Source organism: Danio rerio, chromosome 15 (assembly GCF_052040795.2).
Source record: "Danio rerio strain M-AB ecotype USA chromosome 15, GRCz13ab, whole genome shotgun sequence".
NCBI classification, from domain to species: Eukaryota; Metazoa; Chordata; class Actinopteri; order Cypriniformes; family Danionidae; genus Danio; species Danio rerio.
Window position 1 is genome coordinate 43690001 of NC_141035.1, and position 21621 is coordinate 43711621.

At 33.2% G+C, this 21621-nt stretch overlaps 1 protein-coding gene across 7 annotated transcripts in view; it reads left to right on the top strand.

Moving 5' to 3' along the window:
* Positions 1-21621, top strand: part of fat3a (FAT atypical cadherin 3a) — a 330154-nt gene that overhangs the window by 190024 nt on the left and 118509 nt on the right. For 4 of the 7 annotated variants that reach the window (XR_015508748.1, XM_087283202.1, XM_087283204.1 and 1 more), the window contains exons 6-8: positions 2395-2456; positions 5635-5952; positions 10072-10285. Coding sequence is in view for 6 of the 7 variants with exons in the window: in XM_087283202.1 (XP_087139328.1) it covers positions 2395-2456; positions 5635-5952; positions 10072-10285 (594 nt within the window). In the remaining variant the exon portion in view is untranslated. Of the gene's footprint in view, positions 1-2394; positions 2457-5634; positions 5953-10071; positions 10286-14196; positions 14266-21621 lie in introns of all 7 variants that reach the window. The other 3 variants (XM_087283200.1, XM_087283201.1, XM_087283203.1) reach the window with 1 other exon arrangement.

Sequence of the window (21621 nt, forward strand, 5' to 3'; positions counted from 1 at the left end):
CCATGAAAGTGTGCGTCTGGGGGTTTGTTTGCAGCAGATTTTATGATGATTTTGATTTTTCGAGTACTCTATATTATAGATGGCGCATTAAAAAAAGCCTGTGTGGGTGTGCGAGAGGGTTTGGCGTCCAGCGTTTGTGCTCTAATCCGTCCATTTTTCCCCAGTATGCAGACTTACTTTAACAGACACGCACACACATACTGCGTAACTGAGCCTCTGGTTGCCATGACGATGAGATCCGAAGTCTGTAGATGTTAAGACTCTTTCTGCCGATGGGACTTTGCCCACCTCGAGCAATGAAACCCCATTCAGGTGGCACCAGTAGACCTTATTCAGTAGTCATTTTTCTATATATAATATATTTTATATATATATATATATATATATATATATATATATATATATATATATATATATATATATATATATATATATATATATATACTGTATATACTGTATATATACTGTATATACTGTATATACTGTATATAATATAATATATATAAGTAAGCCCCTTTAAAGCTAATTTTTTTTTTCGATAATCTACAGAACCAACCATGGTTTTATAATAACTTGACAAATTACCCTAACCTGCATAGCTAACCTTATTAACCTAATTAAGCCTTTAAATGTCACTTTAAGTCTGTTTTCTTAAAATAATGTTTTTTTGTTTTTTTTTTTCTGCAGTGAGCCATAAATCTCACATCCTACAAATCATATCTGTATTCTGAAGGTTTTTTACAGAGTTATATTTGTTTCAGATGTTTTTGTTTTGTTTGTTTTGTAATCAAGATGCCGTACTTTTTGATAGGTCCTCAGAGAGTGTGTGTTTTGTCACTTGTTGTTGTATTGGCATTGTGTTGTTGTCATTGTCAATGTATTGCCGTTAAGTTGTTTTGGTGTTGCAATCAACATTAACATTTAATATAACAATAATAATAATAATAATAATAATAATAATAATAATAATAATAATAATAATTATTATTATTATTATTATTATTATTATTATTATTATTATATTTGATTCTTTTATTGATTATTCTTTAGATTAGTCCCTTATTTGTCAGGGGTCACCACAGCAGAATGAACCGCCAACTTTTCCAGCATATGTTTTACACAGTGGATGCCCTTCCAGGCGCAACTCAGTACTGGGAAATATTTAATTTTATTTTAATTTTTCTAATATTATGCATCTTAGGGTGCTTTCACACCTAGACTTAGGTGCGTTTTCCCAGTACGGTTCGTTTGGTATATGTGAATCCAGCAATCGCGTTTGGATCCGCGCCAAAGTAATCGGTCTGAGATTGTCTGAATGAGGTAGTCTCTGCTCGATTGAAACGAACTCTGGAGCGGATCGATAGTAGTGAGAAAGCAAAACGATCCAAGCCCGGCCAAGTTACATCACAGTGTATTATGTATATGTAATAGGTGTATATATACATCTATATGAACAGAGAATTAGAGCAGGGCGGGATATCATTCATCTGCGTTTCATCTCAAATACGAAAGCGAAAGCATTCTAACTATTAACGAGAGCTGATTATTTATTAGGAAAATTGACTAGGAAATTGAAAGTTGCAGTCATATTTATCTGTTTTTTCTCTCTATAATGTAAAGCCTATGCATAATTCTAGCCAACAGCCATGTATGAGAAAGTCTTACCTCTGATTTATATCTGGTGACATTGTCTGTGGCTGTCACCATTAAAAATTAAAGCTCAGCTTTCCGCTTATAATGTCTTATTGCTCATCATCATAAATTAAAATAAGGATGCATGACAGCTGAGCTGGACTCTGCAAAATAAACCCTGAATCTCTGACCAATGTGAGGAGAGTTTACTCGCACGCGATTAGTTTTAGCTCTTTTGGTCCGTTTAAAAACTTTGCAATGTGAAAGCGAACCTAACCAAAAACAAAGAGCCACATTGTAACAAATTTTAATCCCTCTTTCGGAACAAAACAGGTGTGAAAGCACCCTTAAATAATAACTTGATCTAACTTATCTTATATGTAGTGACAGTACATGTGGTCGGATTTAAGTCTGTTTACAAAGCGGCTGCTAAAAAAGTGATTTTTTGTGTGTGTGTGTGTGTGTGTGTGTGTGTGTGTGTGTGTGTGTGTGTGTGTGTGTGTGTGTGTGTGTGTGTGTGTGTGTGTGTGTGTGTGTGTGTGTGTGTGTGTGTGTGTGTGTGTGTGTGTGTGTGTGTGTGTGTGTGTGTGTGTGTGTGTGTGTGTGTGTGTGTGTGTGTGTGTGTGTGTGTGTGTGTGTGTGTGTGTGTGTGTGTGTGTGTGTGTGTGTGTGTGTGTGTGTGTGTGTGTGTGTGTGTGTGTGTGTGTGTGTGTGTGTGTGTGTGTGTGTGTGTGTGTGTGTGTGTGTGTGTGTGTTTTGCAGGTCTGATTACTACAACCTCTCGAAAGCTGGACCGCGAACAGCAGGCTGAGCACGTTCTGGAGGTGAGACCCGCGTTCACACAAACACACATCAGGTGCCAGGCTGCGATCCATGCTCATTTACACTCCCTCCAATTTCCAGATCAATTTTGTGTGGGTCGGGAGAATAACAGCAATTTTCACCTATATAAACGCAAGATTATCGACGCAATCCTATAGACGCCTGCTTGAATTTAAAACACTTCACTAGTCTGATCTGCCAAAGAGAGAGAGAAAGTGTGTGTGTTTGTTATAAAAGCCATTTTGTCATGTTGATCTTTTGAATACAAACTTATCACTCGCGTTTTGTTGCCCGTTCACCGTGTGATCCCTTGACACCCAAACATTACACAGACCAAACGCCCATTTAATTTATTACAACCCCCCTCTTTTTTCCTTCTTTATTGCTCTCTCTCTCTCTCTCTCTTTGTCTTTCAGACGGACAGATTGAATTTGTACAGGCATAGCGCAGCAGTCTGTATCTGTGAAAGGAAATGAATAAAATGAATTGAATTAATCGTTTCAGTTGTTGCCGCCGAGATGGATGTCGCACACCGTGGCTTTTGTTTTTAATGACATCATTGAAATGTTGTTTCACAGTTCAGCGCTGTCTTCTGATTGGCTGGTGGCCATGTGCGGCCAAGCTGATTGGTGGATGAGCAATGAGCTTGTTTGCTAATGAATGAAAAACAGATCGAATGTCAGAAACAGGAAATGAAAGGAAGCGAGAACATGATTCATCCTTACTCCATTTTACTGAGAAAAACAATCATGTTGAGGTTCTCGCTTCTCCTAGTCTGTCTATAATCTATTTTTGCCATGGTCACTAATACTATTACTGGTTGTGCAATTTGTGCTACATACATGAATAATAGCTGCGCTCATACATTTTTTATTACATCTGGGGTATTTGATTAAAGTAGATTCAATTAAGAAGATGACTGAGAATACTATTGTCTGATCAAATATATAAATGCTTATGAAAACAGTTTATTTTTTTCAGATGATGGTTTATAAACTGTAAAATCCTTTTAATTTAATGTTATTGTAATTTAATTTAGTTTAAATTCATTTTATTTAGTACAGTTTATGAAGTGAAATAATTAACTAAAATGTACAAAAGCTACAAAATTTGATATGTTATAATTATAATGAGGATGGATGGATGGATGGATGGATGGTTGGTTGGGTGGGTTTGCTGAATGGATGAATGGATGGGTGATTTTGCTGGATGGGTGGATGGATAAATGGGTGGGTTTGCTGGATGGATGGATTAATGGATGGATAGACGAATGGATGGATGGATGGATGGATGGATAGACGAATGAATGGATGCATGGATGGATGGATGGATGGATGGATGGGTGAGTTTGTTGGGTGGATGCATCGATGGATAGACAGACGGATGTATAGATGGATGGATTTGTTGGTGTATTTGCTGGCAGGATGGATGGATGGGTTTGTTGCTGGATTTGTTGGAGAAAAGGATGAATGGATGGATGGATGGATGGATGGATGGATGGTTGGGTTTGCTAGATGGATGGGTGAGTTTGATGGGTGGATGCATCGATGAATAGACAGACGGATGTATGGATGGATGGATGGATGGATGGATGGATTTGTTGGTGTGTTTGCTGGCAGGATGGATGGATGGATTTGTTGCTGGATTTTTTGGAGAAAAGGATGGATAGATGGATGGATTGATGGATGGATGGATGGGTTTGCTGGATGGATGGGTGAGTTTGTTGGGTGGATGCATCGATGGATAGACAGACGGATGTATGGATGGATGGATGGATTTGTTGGTGTATTTGCTTCCAGGATGGATGGATGGGTTTGTTACTGGATTTGTTGGAGAAAAGGATGGATGGATGGATGGATGGATGGATGGATGGATGGATGGATGGATGGGTGGATGGATGGATGGATGGATGGATGGTTGGGTTTGCTGGATGGATGAGTGAGTTTGTTGGGTGGATGCATCGATGGATAGACAGACGGATGTATGGATGGATGGATGGATTTGTTGGTGTATTTGCTTCCAGGATGGATGGATGGGTTTGTTGCTGGATTTGTTGGAGAAAAGGATGGATGGATGGATGGATGGATGGATGGATGGATGGATGGATGGATGGATGGATGGATGGGATTGCTGGATGGATGAGTGAGTTTGTTGGGTGGATGCATCGATGAATAGACAGACGGATGTATGGATGGATGGATGGATTTGTTGGTGTATTTGCTACCAGGATGGATGGATGGGTTTGTTGCTGGATTTGTTGGAGAAAAACATGGATGGATGGATGGATGGATGGATGGATGGATGGATGGATGGATGGATGGGTTTGTTGGTGGATTTGCTGGCTGGCTGGCTGGCTGGATGGATGGATGGATGGATGGATGGATGGATGGATGGATGGATGGATGGATGGGTGGATGGACGGACGGATGGACGAACGGACAGGTGGATTTTTTAGATGGATGGATGAATGGACAGACTGGATGGTTGGGTTTGCTGGATAGATGTTGGATGGGTGGGTGGGTTTGTTGGATGGATGGGTGGATTTGATAGATAGATAGATAGATAGATAGATAGATAGATAGATAGATAGATAGATAGATAGATAGATAGATAGATGGATAGATGGATAGATGGATATCTGATTATTATTATTATTCGTTTTTATTATTATAATATTTTATTTGATAACATAATGTAATATTATTTTAGTTTTTAATATAAATTAAAAAATTTAATTAAATTTAAAATTTACATTCAACAGCTTTTTAAAACTATTATTTCACAAATTCTGCAGATTTTTGATCAATTGTCAGATACAAAACACAATGAATGCACATTGGAGTGCTATTATTCATATTATCAGTATCCGTATGTTCATGTGTGTTAATATTTTCATGATCATGTTATTATCCGTATGGTTCCTTGTGAGTGTGTGATCTATTTGATCATGTGTGAGTGTTATTATGTACGTAATCATGTGTGAGAGTTATTATTTATGATTATTTGTGAGTGTTATTATTGGTATGGTCATGTGTGAGTGTTATTATCCTTATGGTCATGTAAAATGTGTGTGTGTGTGTTTGTTATTGATATAGTTATATGTGGGTATTATTATTCGTATGGTCATGTGTTTGAGTGTTATTATCTGCATGGTCATGTGTGTGTGTGTTTTGTGTGCAGGTGACCGTATCAGACGGTGGTTCTTCTCCCAGACACACTACAGTATGGGTGGTGATTCAGGTGTTGGATGTAAACGATAACAAGCCCACGTTTCCAGAGAAGATGTACCAGGTGCGTTTGCCGGAGCGCAGCAGAAAACAGCGCGGAGCTCCAATATACCGTGTGTTTGCGTATGACCAGGACCAAGGAGCAAACGCAGAGCTTTCCTACAGCATCATCGACGGCAATGAGGACGGCAAGTTCATCATCGACGCCAAAACCGGAGTGGTTTCATCACCCAAAAAACAGTTCAGCGCTGGAACCTACGATATTCTCACCGTAAGTAACTTACAAACACTCCAAATTTAGATTCAATCAAATCAAATGCAAAATTATATGTTTTATGTAAAATATAAAACATGTTTTGAAAAGTTTTATAATGGGAATCAAAAATAATTGCATGCGTTAAAAAATATTATTTAAAACATTATTCTAGCAGATCCCAGTTGGCTTAGATGACTGGATATTATGATTTTAATTAAATTTTATTTTATTTCATTTCATTTAAAATTTTAATTTAATTTAATTTTAAGTTTAAATTTTAATTTAATTTAATTTAATTTAATTTAATTTAATTTAATTTAATTTAATTTAATTTAATTTAATTTAATTGAAGAACATTACTGATATTCTGTGACAATAAAATAACATGGAAATGAATATAAAATAAAATAATAATGAAATAAAACGAGAATATTTTGTTGCTAATTCAAGCTAATCTAACATTACTATTAAAACTAAATGAAATTACTTTTTTGTTCAGGTTTGTTACTATAATTGATTATAGTTTCAAACTAAAATGTATATAATAATAATAATAATATTAATAATAATAATAATAATAATAATAATAGTATAAAGTAGGCTTTTCAAGCTGATACAAGCTTACATAAAAGATATGTGAAATAAAACATAAACAATAAAATAAAATAAACAGCATAAAGGTCCAAGTTGGCCTTGATGAATAAAAATATGTAACAAAGTAAAATACAATCAAAAAATAATTTAATATAATTTACAATTTTCATTGCTGAAATTAACATTGGAAATTACAATTAAATACAATTCTACAAAATAAAATGTTTTTTCTAACTAATTTAAATAAATTTAATTGAAATTCTAACAAAAATCTTGCTAATTCAAGCTAATCTAATATTAATAATGCTATGTGAAAATAAAATTAAACTATTTTTGTTTTATTTAGGTTACTTTAAGTGATTATACTTCTGATTTTCAAATGAAAGAATAAATACGTATTAAGAACATTTTTTAGGTGATACGAGCTTACCTAAATTACATAATTATATATATTCAGGCCAACCTGGCGTTGATGAACAACACTGTTAACGTAAGTTTTGTAAATTACACAGTATTTAGATTAGATTAGATTAGATTCAACTTACTTTATTGTCATTACACATGTACAAGTACAAGGCAATGAAATGCAGTTTAGGTCTAACCAGCGGTGCAATAGCAGCAAGTGCAGGATATAGATATAAGTTATAAAGTGCAGTTATAGGAAAACTATGGTGATATTTACAGATGGATGTACTATGAACATTATATACAGGTTGTATTAACTATGAACAGAAATTTGCAATAGATGAATATATGTAAGGTTGCTATTAATAATCAGAAGTATGCAAATTGATAAGCATGATTGTAAATATAGATTTACTGTAATATAAACTGTGTTTTTATGTAGAACAGTTATGCAGTGTTACTGTAGTTTAAAGTTGCATTGTGAAAATGAAATTACAGTAAAGAAATACAATATTGTAAATGCAACTATTGAAAGATAAATGGTGATGCAAATGTAAAAACAGCTTTTTTGCTGTAATAGATTATTGGCGAGTAAGTTGTTGATGAGCTGCTGTATAAATTTTATTTTATTTTTATTTATTTTATCTATTTTTATTTTTTATATTTTTATTTTTTTATTTTAATTTTTTATTTTTATTTTATTTTAATAGTTTTATTTTATTTATTTATTTAATTTTGTTTTATTTGTTTTATTTTATTTATTTATTTATTTATTTATTTTATTTTATTTGTTTATTTTATTTGTTTTATTTTATTTGTTTTTTTTTATTTGTTTTGTTTTATTTTATTTGTTTTATTTTATTTTAATTTATTTTATTTTGTTTTATTTTATTTTATTTTATTTTATTTTATGAAATAGGGAAAAATATAGTTTTCTAGCTGTTCAAATCTGGGCTGGGGGGTTGTTAAATTTAAGTATCGGATGGAGATCACCTTAAAATGCCATGATCTTTTTCTTTCTTCCCTCTTACCGCAGTAGTATAAATGAGCCGTATATCTGATAAAAGTACAAGCAATCGTCTCACCCAATTTAACCTGAAGTGTGAACTTCTGGCTAATAATTTCCAGGTCTTGTAAAACTCCCTCCACACACACACGCGCACACACACTCAGCAGCTCACTTCCCTAATGAGGAAGCTGACATTTCAATTTTTTTTTTCTTCTTCTTGTAAAATATTTGTTCTTTTTGTTTGCGTTCAACCTAAAGGTCAATAGTGGATGCATTCCTCCAGTTCTGCTCTGATCCTCCATTTGAGTTCTGCTTTTAACTTTCACTTCTCTTTTATTGCAGATTACTCGTTGATACACTTATTTGTCGGTTGATATGTAATGAATATTTAAGCATTTTTTAACCTAAATGAGTTCTAAATCAGTGTTCATCTGTGAAGGATGTGGGTTATCAAACTGTTTCTCTTATGAGAGGTAAAATATGACCAGATAATAGCTTATTATTTTTAAATTATGATGTTTTTGAATGTAAATGTATAAATTAATTATATTAATTGCAGATTAAGTATTACATACAGATTGAAAGAACCTCATAGACTAGTACAAAATATTTTTCAAAATGGGATTTTATTTATTTATTTCATTTTTTTACTTCATTTTTAAAAATTTTTATTTATTTATTTTTTCTGTATTTCTTTATTTTTTTCATTTTATTTTATTTTTTCTTTATTCATTTTCTTTTCCGCTTAGTCCCTTTATTAATCAGGGGTCTCCAAAGCGGAATGAACTGCCAATTTATCCAGCATATGTTTTATGCAGCGGATGCTCTTCCAGCTGCAACCCAGTACTGGGAAACACTCATTCACACTCATACACCACAGCCAATTTAGTTTATTCAATTCACCCATAGCACATGTCTTTGGACTGTGGGGGAAACCGAAGCACCCGAAGGAAACCCACACCAACATGGGGAGAAAATGCAAACTCCACACAGAAATGCCAACTGACCCAGTCAGCTCTCGAAGCAGTAACCATCTTGCTGTGAGGCGACAGTGCTAACCACTGAGTCACCATGCCGCCTGTTTTATTTTATTTTATTTTATTTTATTTTATTTTATTTTATTTTATTTTATTTTATTTATTTTTTTTTTTTATTTTACTTTATTTTATTTTATTTTATATGCAAGCTTGTATCAGCTAGAAAATGTTATTTTACTTTTATATTATTTTACTTGAATTATTGTTGCTTAATTGTTTAATTTTTGTAAATCAGCAAGATAATATTTATTTACATAATTTTTTTTTTTTCATTTTAACTTATTTTTACAAAGTATCAGTGAAGTCAGACAGCTTGGATGAGTTAGTAAATAATTTGTTGTATTATTTTATTTTATTTTCCACATAAATATCCATCTTCTATGCAAGTTTGGATCCGCAGGAAAACTTTATTTAACTTGATATTATTTAGCTATTATTAATATTTTTGTTTGTTTGTTTATTTGGATCAGTGAGATAACTTAAATATTTTTAAGTTTAATTGTATTTTACAATTTGCATTTTATTTAATATTGTTTCAGTAATGTTGAACACCTTAAATGAGCTATTAAATAATGTAATGTATATAATTTCATTTTGTTGTATTTTATTTTGGTTTTACAGTTGCATTTTATTTTATTTTTTATACTTTTTTTCAATAATTAAATTTATTTTTAATTTAATTTAATTTAAATTTTTAATTTTTTATTATTATTTTTTTATTTACTTTTATTTATTTTTATTTTATTTTATTTTATTTTAATTTACATAGCTACCCCTCCTCTATGCAAGCTTGGATCAGCTAGAATTATTTATTATTATTATTATTATTATTATTATTATTATTGCTGTTGTTGTATTACGTATTATGAGTAAGGTCAGACAACTTGTTCGAGTTATTAAATTGTATATTGTTTTATTTAATTCAATTAAATTTTATCTTTTTTGTCCAGTCAAAAACTAAAAACTAATATTTAAAAAAATAAATAAATAATTGAGGGAAAATATAAACAGAGAAAGAAAAACAAATATGTAATTTTTACCCTTTGCTTGTGTCTGCAATCTCTGATCCTCTGTTCTCTGTTTGCACAGGTGAAGGCGGTGGACAACGGGCGTCCTCAGCGCTGGGCGACAGCACGTCTGCACATTGAGTGGATCCGCCGTCCTCCGCCAAACCCCATTCCACTAGCTTTCGATGAGCCGCTCTACAACTTTACCATCATGGAAACCGACAGAGTGGCGGACATCGTAGGAGTGGTGTCTGCCCAGCAACAAGGCTCCGCTTCACTGTGGTTCGACATCACAGGTCAGTGATTGGGTGCTTTGAGATCATGTGATGTTTATTGCGATTTAGAATACTTTAAAGGAGTCATGAACTTAGGAGACCATTCATTTAATACATACGAGGTTATTATAAGCTAGATTGCAAACAACATGTGCAATTTAAACTATCGCATGAGAAATTGGAGTATTGGAAACACCAAATTTCGAATAAATTCGGGAATAATTCGCGAAAAAAAAATTCATAGTTGTTTTTGGTTGCTAGGTTACCAATAGTTAGCTTCTCTAATGAAAAGGATTAATGTGGATAACGCATTAGCTGAATAAACACTGACGAAGTGAGCATTACATCCATGCAACCAATCAGCTGTTTCCGTTATGCTTGCCTTGTTGGTTGTTGGTTGCTAAGTTACCAATACTACAGTTAGCCTCTCTAACAGAAATTGGTCAATGTGGACACTTTCAATGTGAACATTACACCCAAATGATCAATCAGCTGTCTATATTATGCTAGCCTTGTTTTTACTGTTGGTTGCTAGGTTACCAATACTACAGTTAGCCTCTCTAATGACCACGGGTTAATGTAGACAATGCATTTGCCAAATAAACACTGATGTAGGTAAAATTACACCCAAGTGACTCAGCTGTCTCCATTATGCCTGCCTTGTTGACGCTTGGTTGCTAGGTTACCAATACTACAGTTAGCCTCTCTAATTGAAAGGCTTAATGTGAATAACGCATTGCCGAATAAACACCGATGTAGTGAACATTACATCCATCCGACCTATCAACTGTGTTTATTACACTTGCTTTGTTTAGTGTTGGTTGCTAGGTTACCAATACTACAGTTAGCTTCTCAAATGAAAGCGGGTTAATGTAGATAATGCATTTTCCAAATAAACACTGATGTAAAGAACATTACACCCAAGTGACCAATCAGCTGTCTCTTTTATGCTTGCCTAGTTGGCTGTTGGTTGCTAGGTTACCAATACTACAGTTAGCCTCTCTAACAAAAATGGTTAATGTGGACAACGCCTATGCCACGTAAACATTGTACACGCTATGTATTATTGCATGTAGTCTCTGACTCTACAGAAGATTGCTGCCCACTTTTACATCACTGGCTAGCTCTGCCTACTTATTCACACATGGAGTTGGTAATACAAGATAGACACAAACGCAGGTCTACACAGAAACAAATCTTTATTTTTAACGAATTTGGGATGTTTTTGTAGGAATTTAGTTCTTTGTTAATTTAAAACTTGAACTAATTTACAAGCAAAACACAATTTAATGCTGGATTTGCTGAAAATGAACTTAAGCTTTTAACATATAACATAAGAGTTAATCCTGTATGTTTTTTGAACATCCAGAATTCAAAATGTTCCTGTTAGTCTAAAATCAGCTATTAAAACCAATCTAAAAAAACAGCAAGTCAATTTATTATGTAAAAGTGTGTCTAAACCCCGCCTCTACAGAAGGTCGACGCCCACAAATGTTGAAAATTCCGATGCATAAGAAATTGGCCCTCTGTTAACTTCAATTAAAAAAAGAAAAAAAAACTAAACTTTCATTGATTTTACATTTGAGGCAGAGAAAAACAGTTCTGCCTTTTAAAAATGTGCAAAACTGTTAGCCAATCATAGCAGTTGGTGTTTACTTCAGAGTTGACAATTTACCATGTCTATTCAAATGCTTTGTTCTGATGAGGGTCATAGGAGAAAAATAACCTGTCATTTCTAAATATATATTTTTTACCTCAGAAAACAGTAAAAATACTGTTCATGACTCCTTTAAATAAGTATATTTTATCACTCATGATTGAAATGTAAGAATAAATGCTGCATTTTCAGAAATATTATAATGCATTTATGTTTTAAAATGATTTTTATACTTTTTTTAAGTATTGGTCTAGTTAAATGCAACTACTAGGAGAGTTAGAGCTGGTTGGGAGTGTTTGTGGTTCACTGCATGATTTGTGGCATTGTACTGCTATCTTTTGCCATTTCACGATTGCTTGTTGCTGTCTGTATCTATGGTGACCCAAGGTTTGTATGCACAAAACAACTAATGATAAACAGTTTATTCATTTACAGTACGACAATAAATATGTAGTTATATTATATTATATTATATTATATTATTTTATATTATTTTATTTTATTTTATTATATAATTATATTATATTATATTATATTATATTATATTATATTATATTATATTATATTATATTATATTATAATATATTATATTATTTTATTATATAATTTTATTATATTATATTATATTATATTATATTATATTATATTATATTATATATTACATATTATATTACATATTATATTATATATATATTATTATTTTATATCATATATATTATTATATTATATAATTTTTATATATTATATTATATTATATTATATTATATTATATTATATTATATTATATTATATTATATTACTCTCAAATTGTTAGATAGTCGTCTTAGTAATTCTTATGAATAAAACTTAAAATTGAAAAAGGTAAAAGCTAGTTTAAACTACGAAACATCTTTTTCCGCCATGGGATAAGAAAAATAAAAAGGCAATTGCATCTTTTTTTATCTCATAATTCCAGCTTTTTTCGGAGTGTGACCTCATTTCTTATCGTTATATGTCTATTTATTAGATATTCTTAATATCAACTTTAAACAATTCTGACTTTATTGCTCACAATTCAGACCCTTTTTTTCTTCCTTTATTTCTGACATATTATAATTGATTATACTATATTTACTTAGAATTGCAACTTTATGTCTTGCAATTTGCAAGTTGATAGATTTTTTAACAGTCTTTACATTTTCATAATTGCAACCTTTTTCTCTTGGAATTGCAAGCTTGTCTGTTTATTTGCAGTTTTTATTGCAGTCTTTTTATTGAAGAATTGCCCCTTTGCTTCTCTCTGTTTGCAGTTTTGAGGCATTTTTAGTGTCTCATGTTTGTTTAAACATCTCAATTCTGACTTGTTTCTCAGAGCTACGCCTTTGGGATTTGCGCGGGATTTAACTCTCATTTGAAAGATGATCATTCTAAATCACAAGATTAAAACTGGCTAAATCATGAAATATATAAACAAAGAATGAGAAAAAGGAGCAATTGCTTGTTTTTCGGTCTCACTTTATATTAAGTAACCCTAACTAGTATACACTTACATCAGAATATAAATACAATGTGCTTACTGTGTTCATAATGTATTGCAGAACACTTTTAGTGCTCTTAAGGTGGGATACGGGTTGGGTTTGGTAGTATGGGTTGTTTTTTGCAGTGCATGCTGGTATTTATTCAAGCATAAGGCAAGGCAAGTTTATTTATATAGCATATTTCATACACAATAGTAATTTCAAAGTGCTTTTACATAAACAAGAATAAAAGAAACAAGAAATTAAAAACAGATTAAAACATAATAAAATGCATTAAAACAGGTTTTAAAGTAATGAAAAAGAAAAGAAGACATAATAGTACGATCTGTCAGACAATGTAATTACATAAAAAAAACAAGTATCTACACAATAAGTACATTGTATTGAATTATTAGTTTCAGTTTAAGCACTTAAGGCCACTTAATATAAAGTGAGAGCCTTTGTTTTTCTCTCCTTATTTTCGTATTCTGTGGCGGATGATGATGTTAGCAGTAATGTGTGCCGTCCTGCAGTCAGATGTTGGGCAGTGGGAGAGTCAGACTGCAGCCTGCATGCCGTGTGGTGTTCAGATACCTTCTGTTTGCTTCAGCAGCACCTGCACTGCACTCTTTCGCTGCTCGGTTTCTCCTTCTCTTTCTCTTTTCTCTTCATTTCTCTGATCTCTCGACTCCTCTATTCTTTCCCTCTGTTGTTCTCTCTCTCTCTCTCCTCCATCCTCTCTGACTCTCTCTGTTTCCCTAAATGCTTCATATGGGAAGGTCCACGCTCTTTCCGTGAGATGTTCTATATACTCCAGACTGCTTGCGGCAGGAACTGTTCTACAGAAGGTATCTTTACCAGTTCAGCCGAACTATTATTTTCTCTTTTCTTTCTCTCAACTCTTTTCTGTCACTTTTTCTTTCTGTGGTTGGTTTCTTATTTCTTCTGTTTTTTTTTATTATTGTTTTTTTTCCCTCTCTTTCTCGTCTGTATGTCCAGGGCTCGACGCTAAGGATTTTTGTTGACTATTTGAACTGCAAACACTACTTTAATACAATATACATATACTGTTGAAGTCAGAATTATTAGCCCCCCTGAATTATTAGCCGCCCTGTTTATTTTTTTTTCCCCAATATCTGTTTAACGGAGAGCAGATTTCTTCAGCACATTCCTAAACATAATAGTTTCAATAACTCATTTCTGATAACTGATTTATTTTATCTTTGTCATGATGACAGTAAATAATATTTCTCTAGATATTTTTTTAAGACACTTCTATACAGCTTAAAGTGACATTTCGAGGCTTATTTAAGTTAATTAGGTTAACTAAGCAGGTTTAGGCAAGTTATTGTATAACGATGGTTTGTTCTGTAAACTTTCTGATCTGACGCTAATAATTTTGACCTTAAAATGATGTTTTAAAAAATTTAAAACTGCTTTTATTCTAACCGAAATAAAGCAAATAAGACTTAAATGATTTAAATTCAACAAACGGATCATCAAAATAAAGTGTGACCAAATAATTTAGTCGACAGCAAAGTGAACATCTCTCTTTTCAGGTTTTTTGGGCTGCTGTCACTTTAAGACCTCATGCACAGAACTAATATACTGATGCACATGTGCTTTCACTTACTCTCTTTCAGTTAGTTTTTTCACTTAATTTCACATCTCTTTCCCAATTTAAGAGAACACTGAAGGGTATTTAAACCCTTTCTGAAACTCTTTTTATACTCACAGAAAACCTAGAAGTGCATTTAATCTTTTTTTTTATCTTATCGCACTTAATTTGACTTAACATGGCTTAAAAACACGTGCGAGTGATAAACTTTAGTAACCCTCTCAGACATTGCGAGTGTTGAGTTTAGCTTTCTTATCATGATTGAATGAACCAAAATCTCATGAATGTCTACAATGGCTTAAGAAGGCTTAAAAACAGCTGCAAATTATAAACTTGTGTGACTCTTGTCACTTATTTTATCAACTTTCTTGCTGACTACAATCATTTCTCCTTACTGTTGAGCCCTAATGTCTGTTTTTATCTTGACCTTTCTTTCTCTTTTCCACCTGTCTTTGTTTTCTATTCGTCTTTCTGTTCTCTAGCTGTCTTTCGTACTCTATTTCTGTCCACGCTGGTAACACTTTACTTGAAGTGGTTTTCATAAGGCTATCTTGACACCTTTATAATCTAGATATGATACGACAAAAATGTGACAACTTAATAACAACTGTCATTAAGTTATTTAATTTAAATGCAAAAGTAACAATGGTTGAGATGTATTTGTTACGATAACTTAATATAAACACATCATAGTTTGTCTTCGTCATGACAACTTTACACAACCAACATGTCATAAATCAGTCATAAACATGATTGTCATGATGCCATTATAATTGTGTCATGAATATTTTTCTGATCTCCTTTTTTTGGTGGAGCAAACTAAATTTGTTTAAAAATGATTAAAAGATTAAAAATGTGAAATAATTTTATAACATTGTCAGTGATAATTAATAAGATCTAATGACATTTTTCTGACACATTTCATTCACACCACTAAAGCTGAAGTCAAGAAAAATGTTAATGACACTGACATAATTTTCATGACAATTATAATGCCTCATGATAATCATGTTTATGACAGGTTTATGACAAGTTATGGTGTCTTCACAAAAAAATGCTTGTCTTTCTTTTGTCTTGTTTCTAGTCAAAGTATCTAAATGTTCTTAAATCAAGAAGCATTTTCTAGAAAATTATAGTGCCTCATGATAATCATGTTTATGACAGAAGTGTGACAAGTTATGGTGTCTTCACAAAAAAAAATGCTTGTCTTACTTTCTTTTGTCTTGTTTTTAGTCAAAGTATCTAAATGTTCCTAAATCAAGAAGAATTTTCTTGAAAAGCAACAAATATTGTCTTATTTTAAGAAATAATACAGCAAAATTAAGTGATTTGTTTTCCTTAAAACAAACAAAATAATCTGCTAAAGTAATCTTATTTCAAAATGAAAAACAATATTATTTAGCTTGTTTTATTAAAAGACTAACTTAATTTTGGCATATTATTTCTGAAAACAAGACTATATTTTTGGCTTGTGATACTTTATTTAAAGGTGAGATCCACAATAATATCGTTTTTAAACTTTAGTTGATGTGCAATGTAGCTGTGTGAACATAAACAACATCTCTGAAAATACTCAAAGTTCAATGCAAAGGGAGACATTGGCTTTTACAGAGTAAGCTTAGCAAAGCCTACAGCGAACAAAGTTTGGGGACAACAAAAAAATACATCCGGGCTAGTGAGATCACAAACGCTTCAGGTTATATGCATTCACCTCACGCCTACACTGCGTAGCGAAGGGGCATGCCCAAAGACGCTTTAATGTTATAGCAGAGAAAGCTAAAATGACATGCAAACACAGCTGTTTCCACAGAGCTTCTTTTGTTTCTGTATTTGGGCTTTCAAAGGACACAACATAAAGAGAGAAGTGCTTACAATTTAATTTAATTTATGTTCCAGAGAATTATAAAAAATATATATAGAGCTAGCATTTGACAAAGGACAGCTTCCAGAATCTCTCCCGGTTTAGTGCTGAATTCGGCTAAAACCTCCTCCAACTGATGAAGCTGTGGCTTGTGAGCCCCAACCTGTGTTTTTATTTGTTAAAATTGATCAACTACATGCACAGTTTCTAGCGTTAATAGTATGTTGAAGCGAGGATGTAAACAATGAGAAATGCTGTTTGGCGCCGCTAACAATATAGCTACAAATTCATATTTATCTGTCAAACCGTTGTGTCTCTCTATGAGGCCACTTTCAGTGTCTCTCCATGCAGACGCTTTCCCTTCATTATATATGTGAAGTTTATTCATAAACAAATTTTGAGAGGATCACTTGCTTATGCAGGACACGGCTGGCCCCGAGTCAAGCTAATGTACGGACCACCAATCAGACGATGCCTAACCCAGTATAAATAACCAAGCATCTTACCTTTAGTCATCTTCGTCTTGAAGAATCCCCCCTTCCACCCCTTCTCCTCCTCTTTTCTCTACAGGGAAGCACGGCGGCCCAGTGGCTAGCACTGTGGCCTCACAGAAAGAATGCCTCTGGCTCTGGTCTCTACCCAGCCGGACACCATTTCCGTGTGGAGTTCATGTTCTCCCCGTGCTCGCGTGGGATTTCCCCGGGTCCTTCAGTTTCCTCCCACAATCCAAAAACATGAGACTTAAGTTACTGACTAAACCAAATTAGCACCATATTCAATTTTTCCAACAACACACCACCTTAACAATCCTTAAGCAGCAGGAGGGGGGGGGGATTCTCGAGACCTACCCGAGCTCAAACTCCCCTTTGCCCTGCAACTTGAGGGAGCCCCGGGCTCAAGGATCTCTTGAGCTCAGGGCTCTCTCCTGGGACAGCATGCCAAACTAGCTGAATACCAATCATCAGCTGAGTGTGAACTCTTGAAATATATATATATTTTTCTATCTCAAATAACGAACTCATAGAAGATGTGAAAGTTTTATATTACCTACACAAACTTATTCCGAATATATGTGAAAGACTCCTGTCAGATTTTATTTTAAAGAGCAAGCGTGAGGTTCCACCGTGTGAATGACATAATCACAGCATATTATGTTAGCTGACCAATCAGAGTTTCTTGAGGGCGGGCCTTTCAGAGGAACTAGGAGAAAATGACAGTCAAGGAAGGAGGAATGTCTTCAAAGGAAGACATATGAACAAAAAATAAGGTGATTTTCTACAAATGAATCATGAGCACACCCTGCTTTGCATCAATACACCATGGACCTCCCCCCGTTTAGGAATTTTGGTATATTTGAACTGGAACCAAGACAAAACCTCTAAGCGTTAAAAGCATTTTTGATGTCGTTCTCCTGACAGAGACAGGTTGTGATGTATTGGGTTATGTCAAGTTGTCATAACAAAGACATCTCAAACAACGTCAACTGTTATATATTTATATTTAAAATGGACGAATGACACTTGATGACAGTTTTCATAAAACATCATTCATATTCATGCCATGTGTCATGTCAAGATTATAATGGTGTCTTATGAACACCTCTTAAAGAAGTAAAGTGTTACTCCGATCCCTTTCTTTCTATGCTTTTTGTCTGTCTTTTGTGTCTGCGTGTCTCTTTCTTTCTTCTACTGTCTTTTATTCTCTTTTTGTCTCTATATCTTTCTTTAAATATTGATCTAAATGGACATAAGTTCAGCAGAACTGCTCTTGCTCTGTTGCTGTTTAACCATCAGCTGCCTCTGCTTCTTCATCTTTTGGTGTTGTGCTGTATTGCTTTAACGTGATTGGTTGGGATGGGAATCTGGGGGTGTGTCTTTCCGTACAAATGTATTATAAATGTGTGTGCAGTTATTAATGTATGCATGTGTGTGTGCTGCTGCTGCTTAGTGATGATGATAATGGTTTATTTGGTACTTCCATCCATGTGTGTGTGTGTTTATGATCTACCTAAATGCCTTCTGGCGATCATTGACCCAGCCTTATCATCCACGGCCCGATTAAATGCGTCATTAAGCAGCCAATGGAGCGTGGCTTAAGGTCAGGGGTCAGCTTGGGGTCAGCTGGTTAGGCGCGAGGGTGGACGCTGATGAATGAAAGGTGTGTGTTTGCGTGTGTAAGTCTATCTGTCCACCAGGTGTTGCAGCAACAGGCGGCATGAGATGATTAATGTGCGCTGTGTAGAGCGAGTGTGTGTGTGAACGCGTGTGAAGAGGGAGCAGAACGGCCTGCCAAAACACACTTTCACCTCTGTTCACACACGCAGGGGTTCGAACACACTCCTGCTGCAGCTTGAACTACATCTTAAAGTGATGCATGACCTCTAAAGGACTGTTCTGTCATCATTTACTCACCCTCGTATTGTCTCAAACCTGATTTTTTGAAAAATAAATATATAATTAAAATAATTAAGAGAAATATTAATGATATACTAATATATTAAATACTTGCAAAAATATATATTGTAAAAAATATATTTTTTGCATATTTAACAATACATAGATGTAAAAATGAAGCTATTTTAATTAAATAAAAAATAGTTATTATTTATATTAAATATTATCTCAACATTTGAGGTGAATAAAAAAAATAGCAAAATGTTTACTGAACAAAACCGGTATTTTTAAAATAAACTAAAATATAACTATATTTATTTAATAAAATGGTTTATTTATCATTAATTTTTAACTGTAGAAAAACAATATTTTAATTCATTAAAATGACATTAAGTTTACAATCGAAATGAAATTTTACTTTAAAAGAGCATCCATCATATATATATAAATATACTCAAATGCCACTTTATTAGGTACACCTTACTAGTACCGGGTTGGACCTCATTTTGCCTTCAGAACTGCCTTAATCCTTCGTAACACAGATTCAACAGCGTACTGGAAATATTCCTCTTTATCAGAACAAACAAACACATGTGAAGCATTACAAAGCATTTTCTCTGTTTTTCGTGCCATGTTTTAATCCTTGCCTTGTTTACCGTTATTATTGTTTTACCTCATGTCCTGTTTCTAATTCTGTGTCTAATAAATGTTTTGTTAACGTTTGTCTGTTTTATTTTTTTTCAATTGAGCTGTTTGTTTGTTCTGATAATGTATCATTATTTCTTTCTAAAAGAGTTTTCGGAAATGTGTACTGAACAAAAACAATATTTTTTAAAATAAACTAAAATATAAATATGTTTATTTATAAAATGGTGTATTTATTATTACTTTTTAATTGTACAATGACAATATTTTAATTAATTAAAATGACATTAACTTAAAAATCTAAATGACTCCTTTGCGCCATAGGTTCAACAAGGTACTGTAAATATTCCTTAGAGATTTTGATCCATATTGAAATGATAGCATCACACAGTTGCTGCAGATTTGTCGGCTGCACATCCATGATGCGAATCTTCCGTTCTACCACATCCCAAAGGTGCTTTATTGGATTGAGATATGGTGGAGGTCATTTGAGTACAGTGAAGGCATTGTCATGTTCAAGAAACCAGTCTGAGATGATTCATTTTCTATTACATGGAGCGTTATCCTGCTGGAATTAGCCATCAGAAGATGGGTACATTGTGGTCATAAAGTGATGGACATGGTCAGCTCGAACCAGTCTGGCCATTCTCCTCTGACCTCTGCCATAAACAAGGCGTTGCACCCACAGAACTGCTACTCACTGTATATTTTCTCTTTTTTTGAAAATTCTCTGTAAATCCTAGAAATGATTGTGCGTGAAAATGCCAGTAGATCAGCAGCTTCTGAAATACTCAGACCAGCCCGTCTGGCATCAACAACCATGCCACATTCAAATACTCTTAAATAACTATTCTTCCCCATTCTGATGCTCAGTTTGAACTGCAGAAGATCGTCTTGACCATGTCTATATGCCTAAGTGCATTGAGTTGCTGCCATGTGATTGGCTGATTAGAAATTTGCGTTAACAAGCAGTTAGACAGGTGTACCTAATAAAGTGGCCGGTGAGTGTGTATATATATATATATATATATATGTGTGTGTGTGTGTATACACACAATTCAAATTATGAGCAATTAATTCATTAATCAATTAATATATATAAATAAATATATATATATATATATATATATATATATATATATATATATATATATATATATATATATATATATATATATATATATATATATTTTTTATGTAAAAATATAAACTTAAGTGTATATATAGTAAATATAGATTTAAATCATCCTTAGTTATTTAATCATAATTAATATAGTTTTGGGAACAAAGTATAAAATTGCATATTACGTATAACTGATCTAAATTTGCAAAAATAAGAAATATAATCAAAAGTAATGCTTGATTGTGAGTGTGAGTGTTATTCAAATGAATACCAAATTACCTATTGAAAGAAAATATTCATCAAGATAGATATTTTTATACACAACATATATAGACACACATACACCTGTTTGCGCATTCATGAATGTGTGTGTGTGCAAGTGTGTATGAATATTTACGCCGCTTTACAGTAGCACAAACACACACATGTATATGTTACATATGCGGGTGTACCCATCTGCACCTACTGTGTGATTGTTATTCATGTGTGTGTGTGTTTGTATGTGTGTGCATTTATGTGTGTGTGCATGTTTATCTATTTGTCTGTCTCTGTACACAATTATCT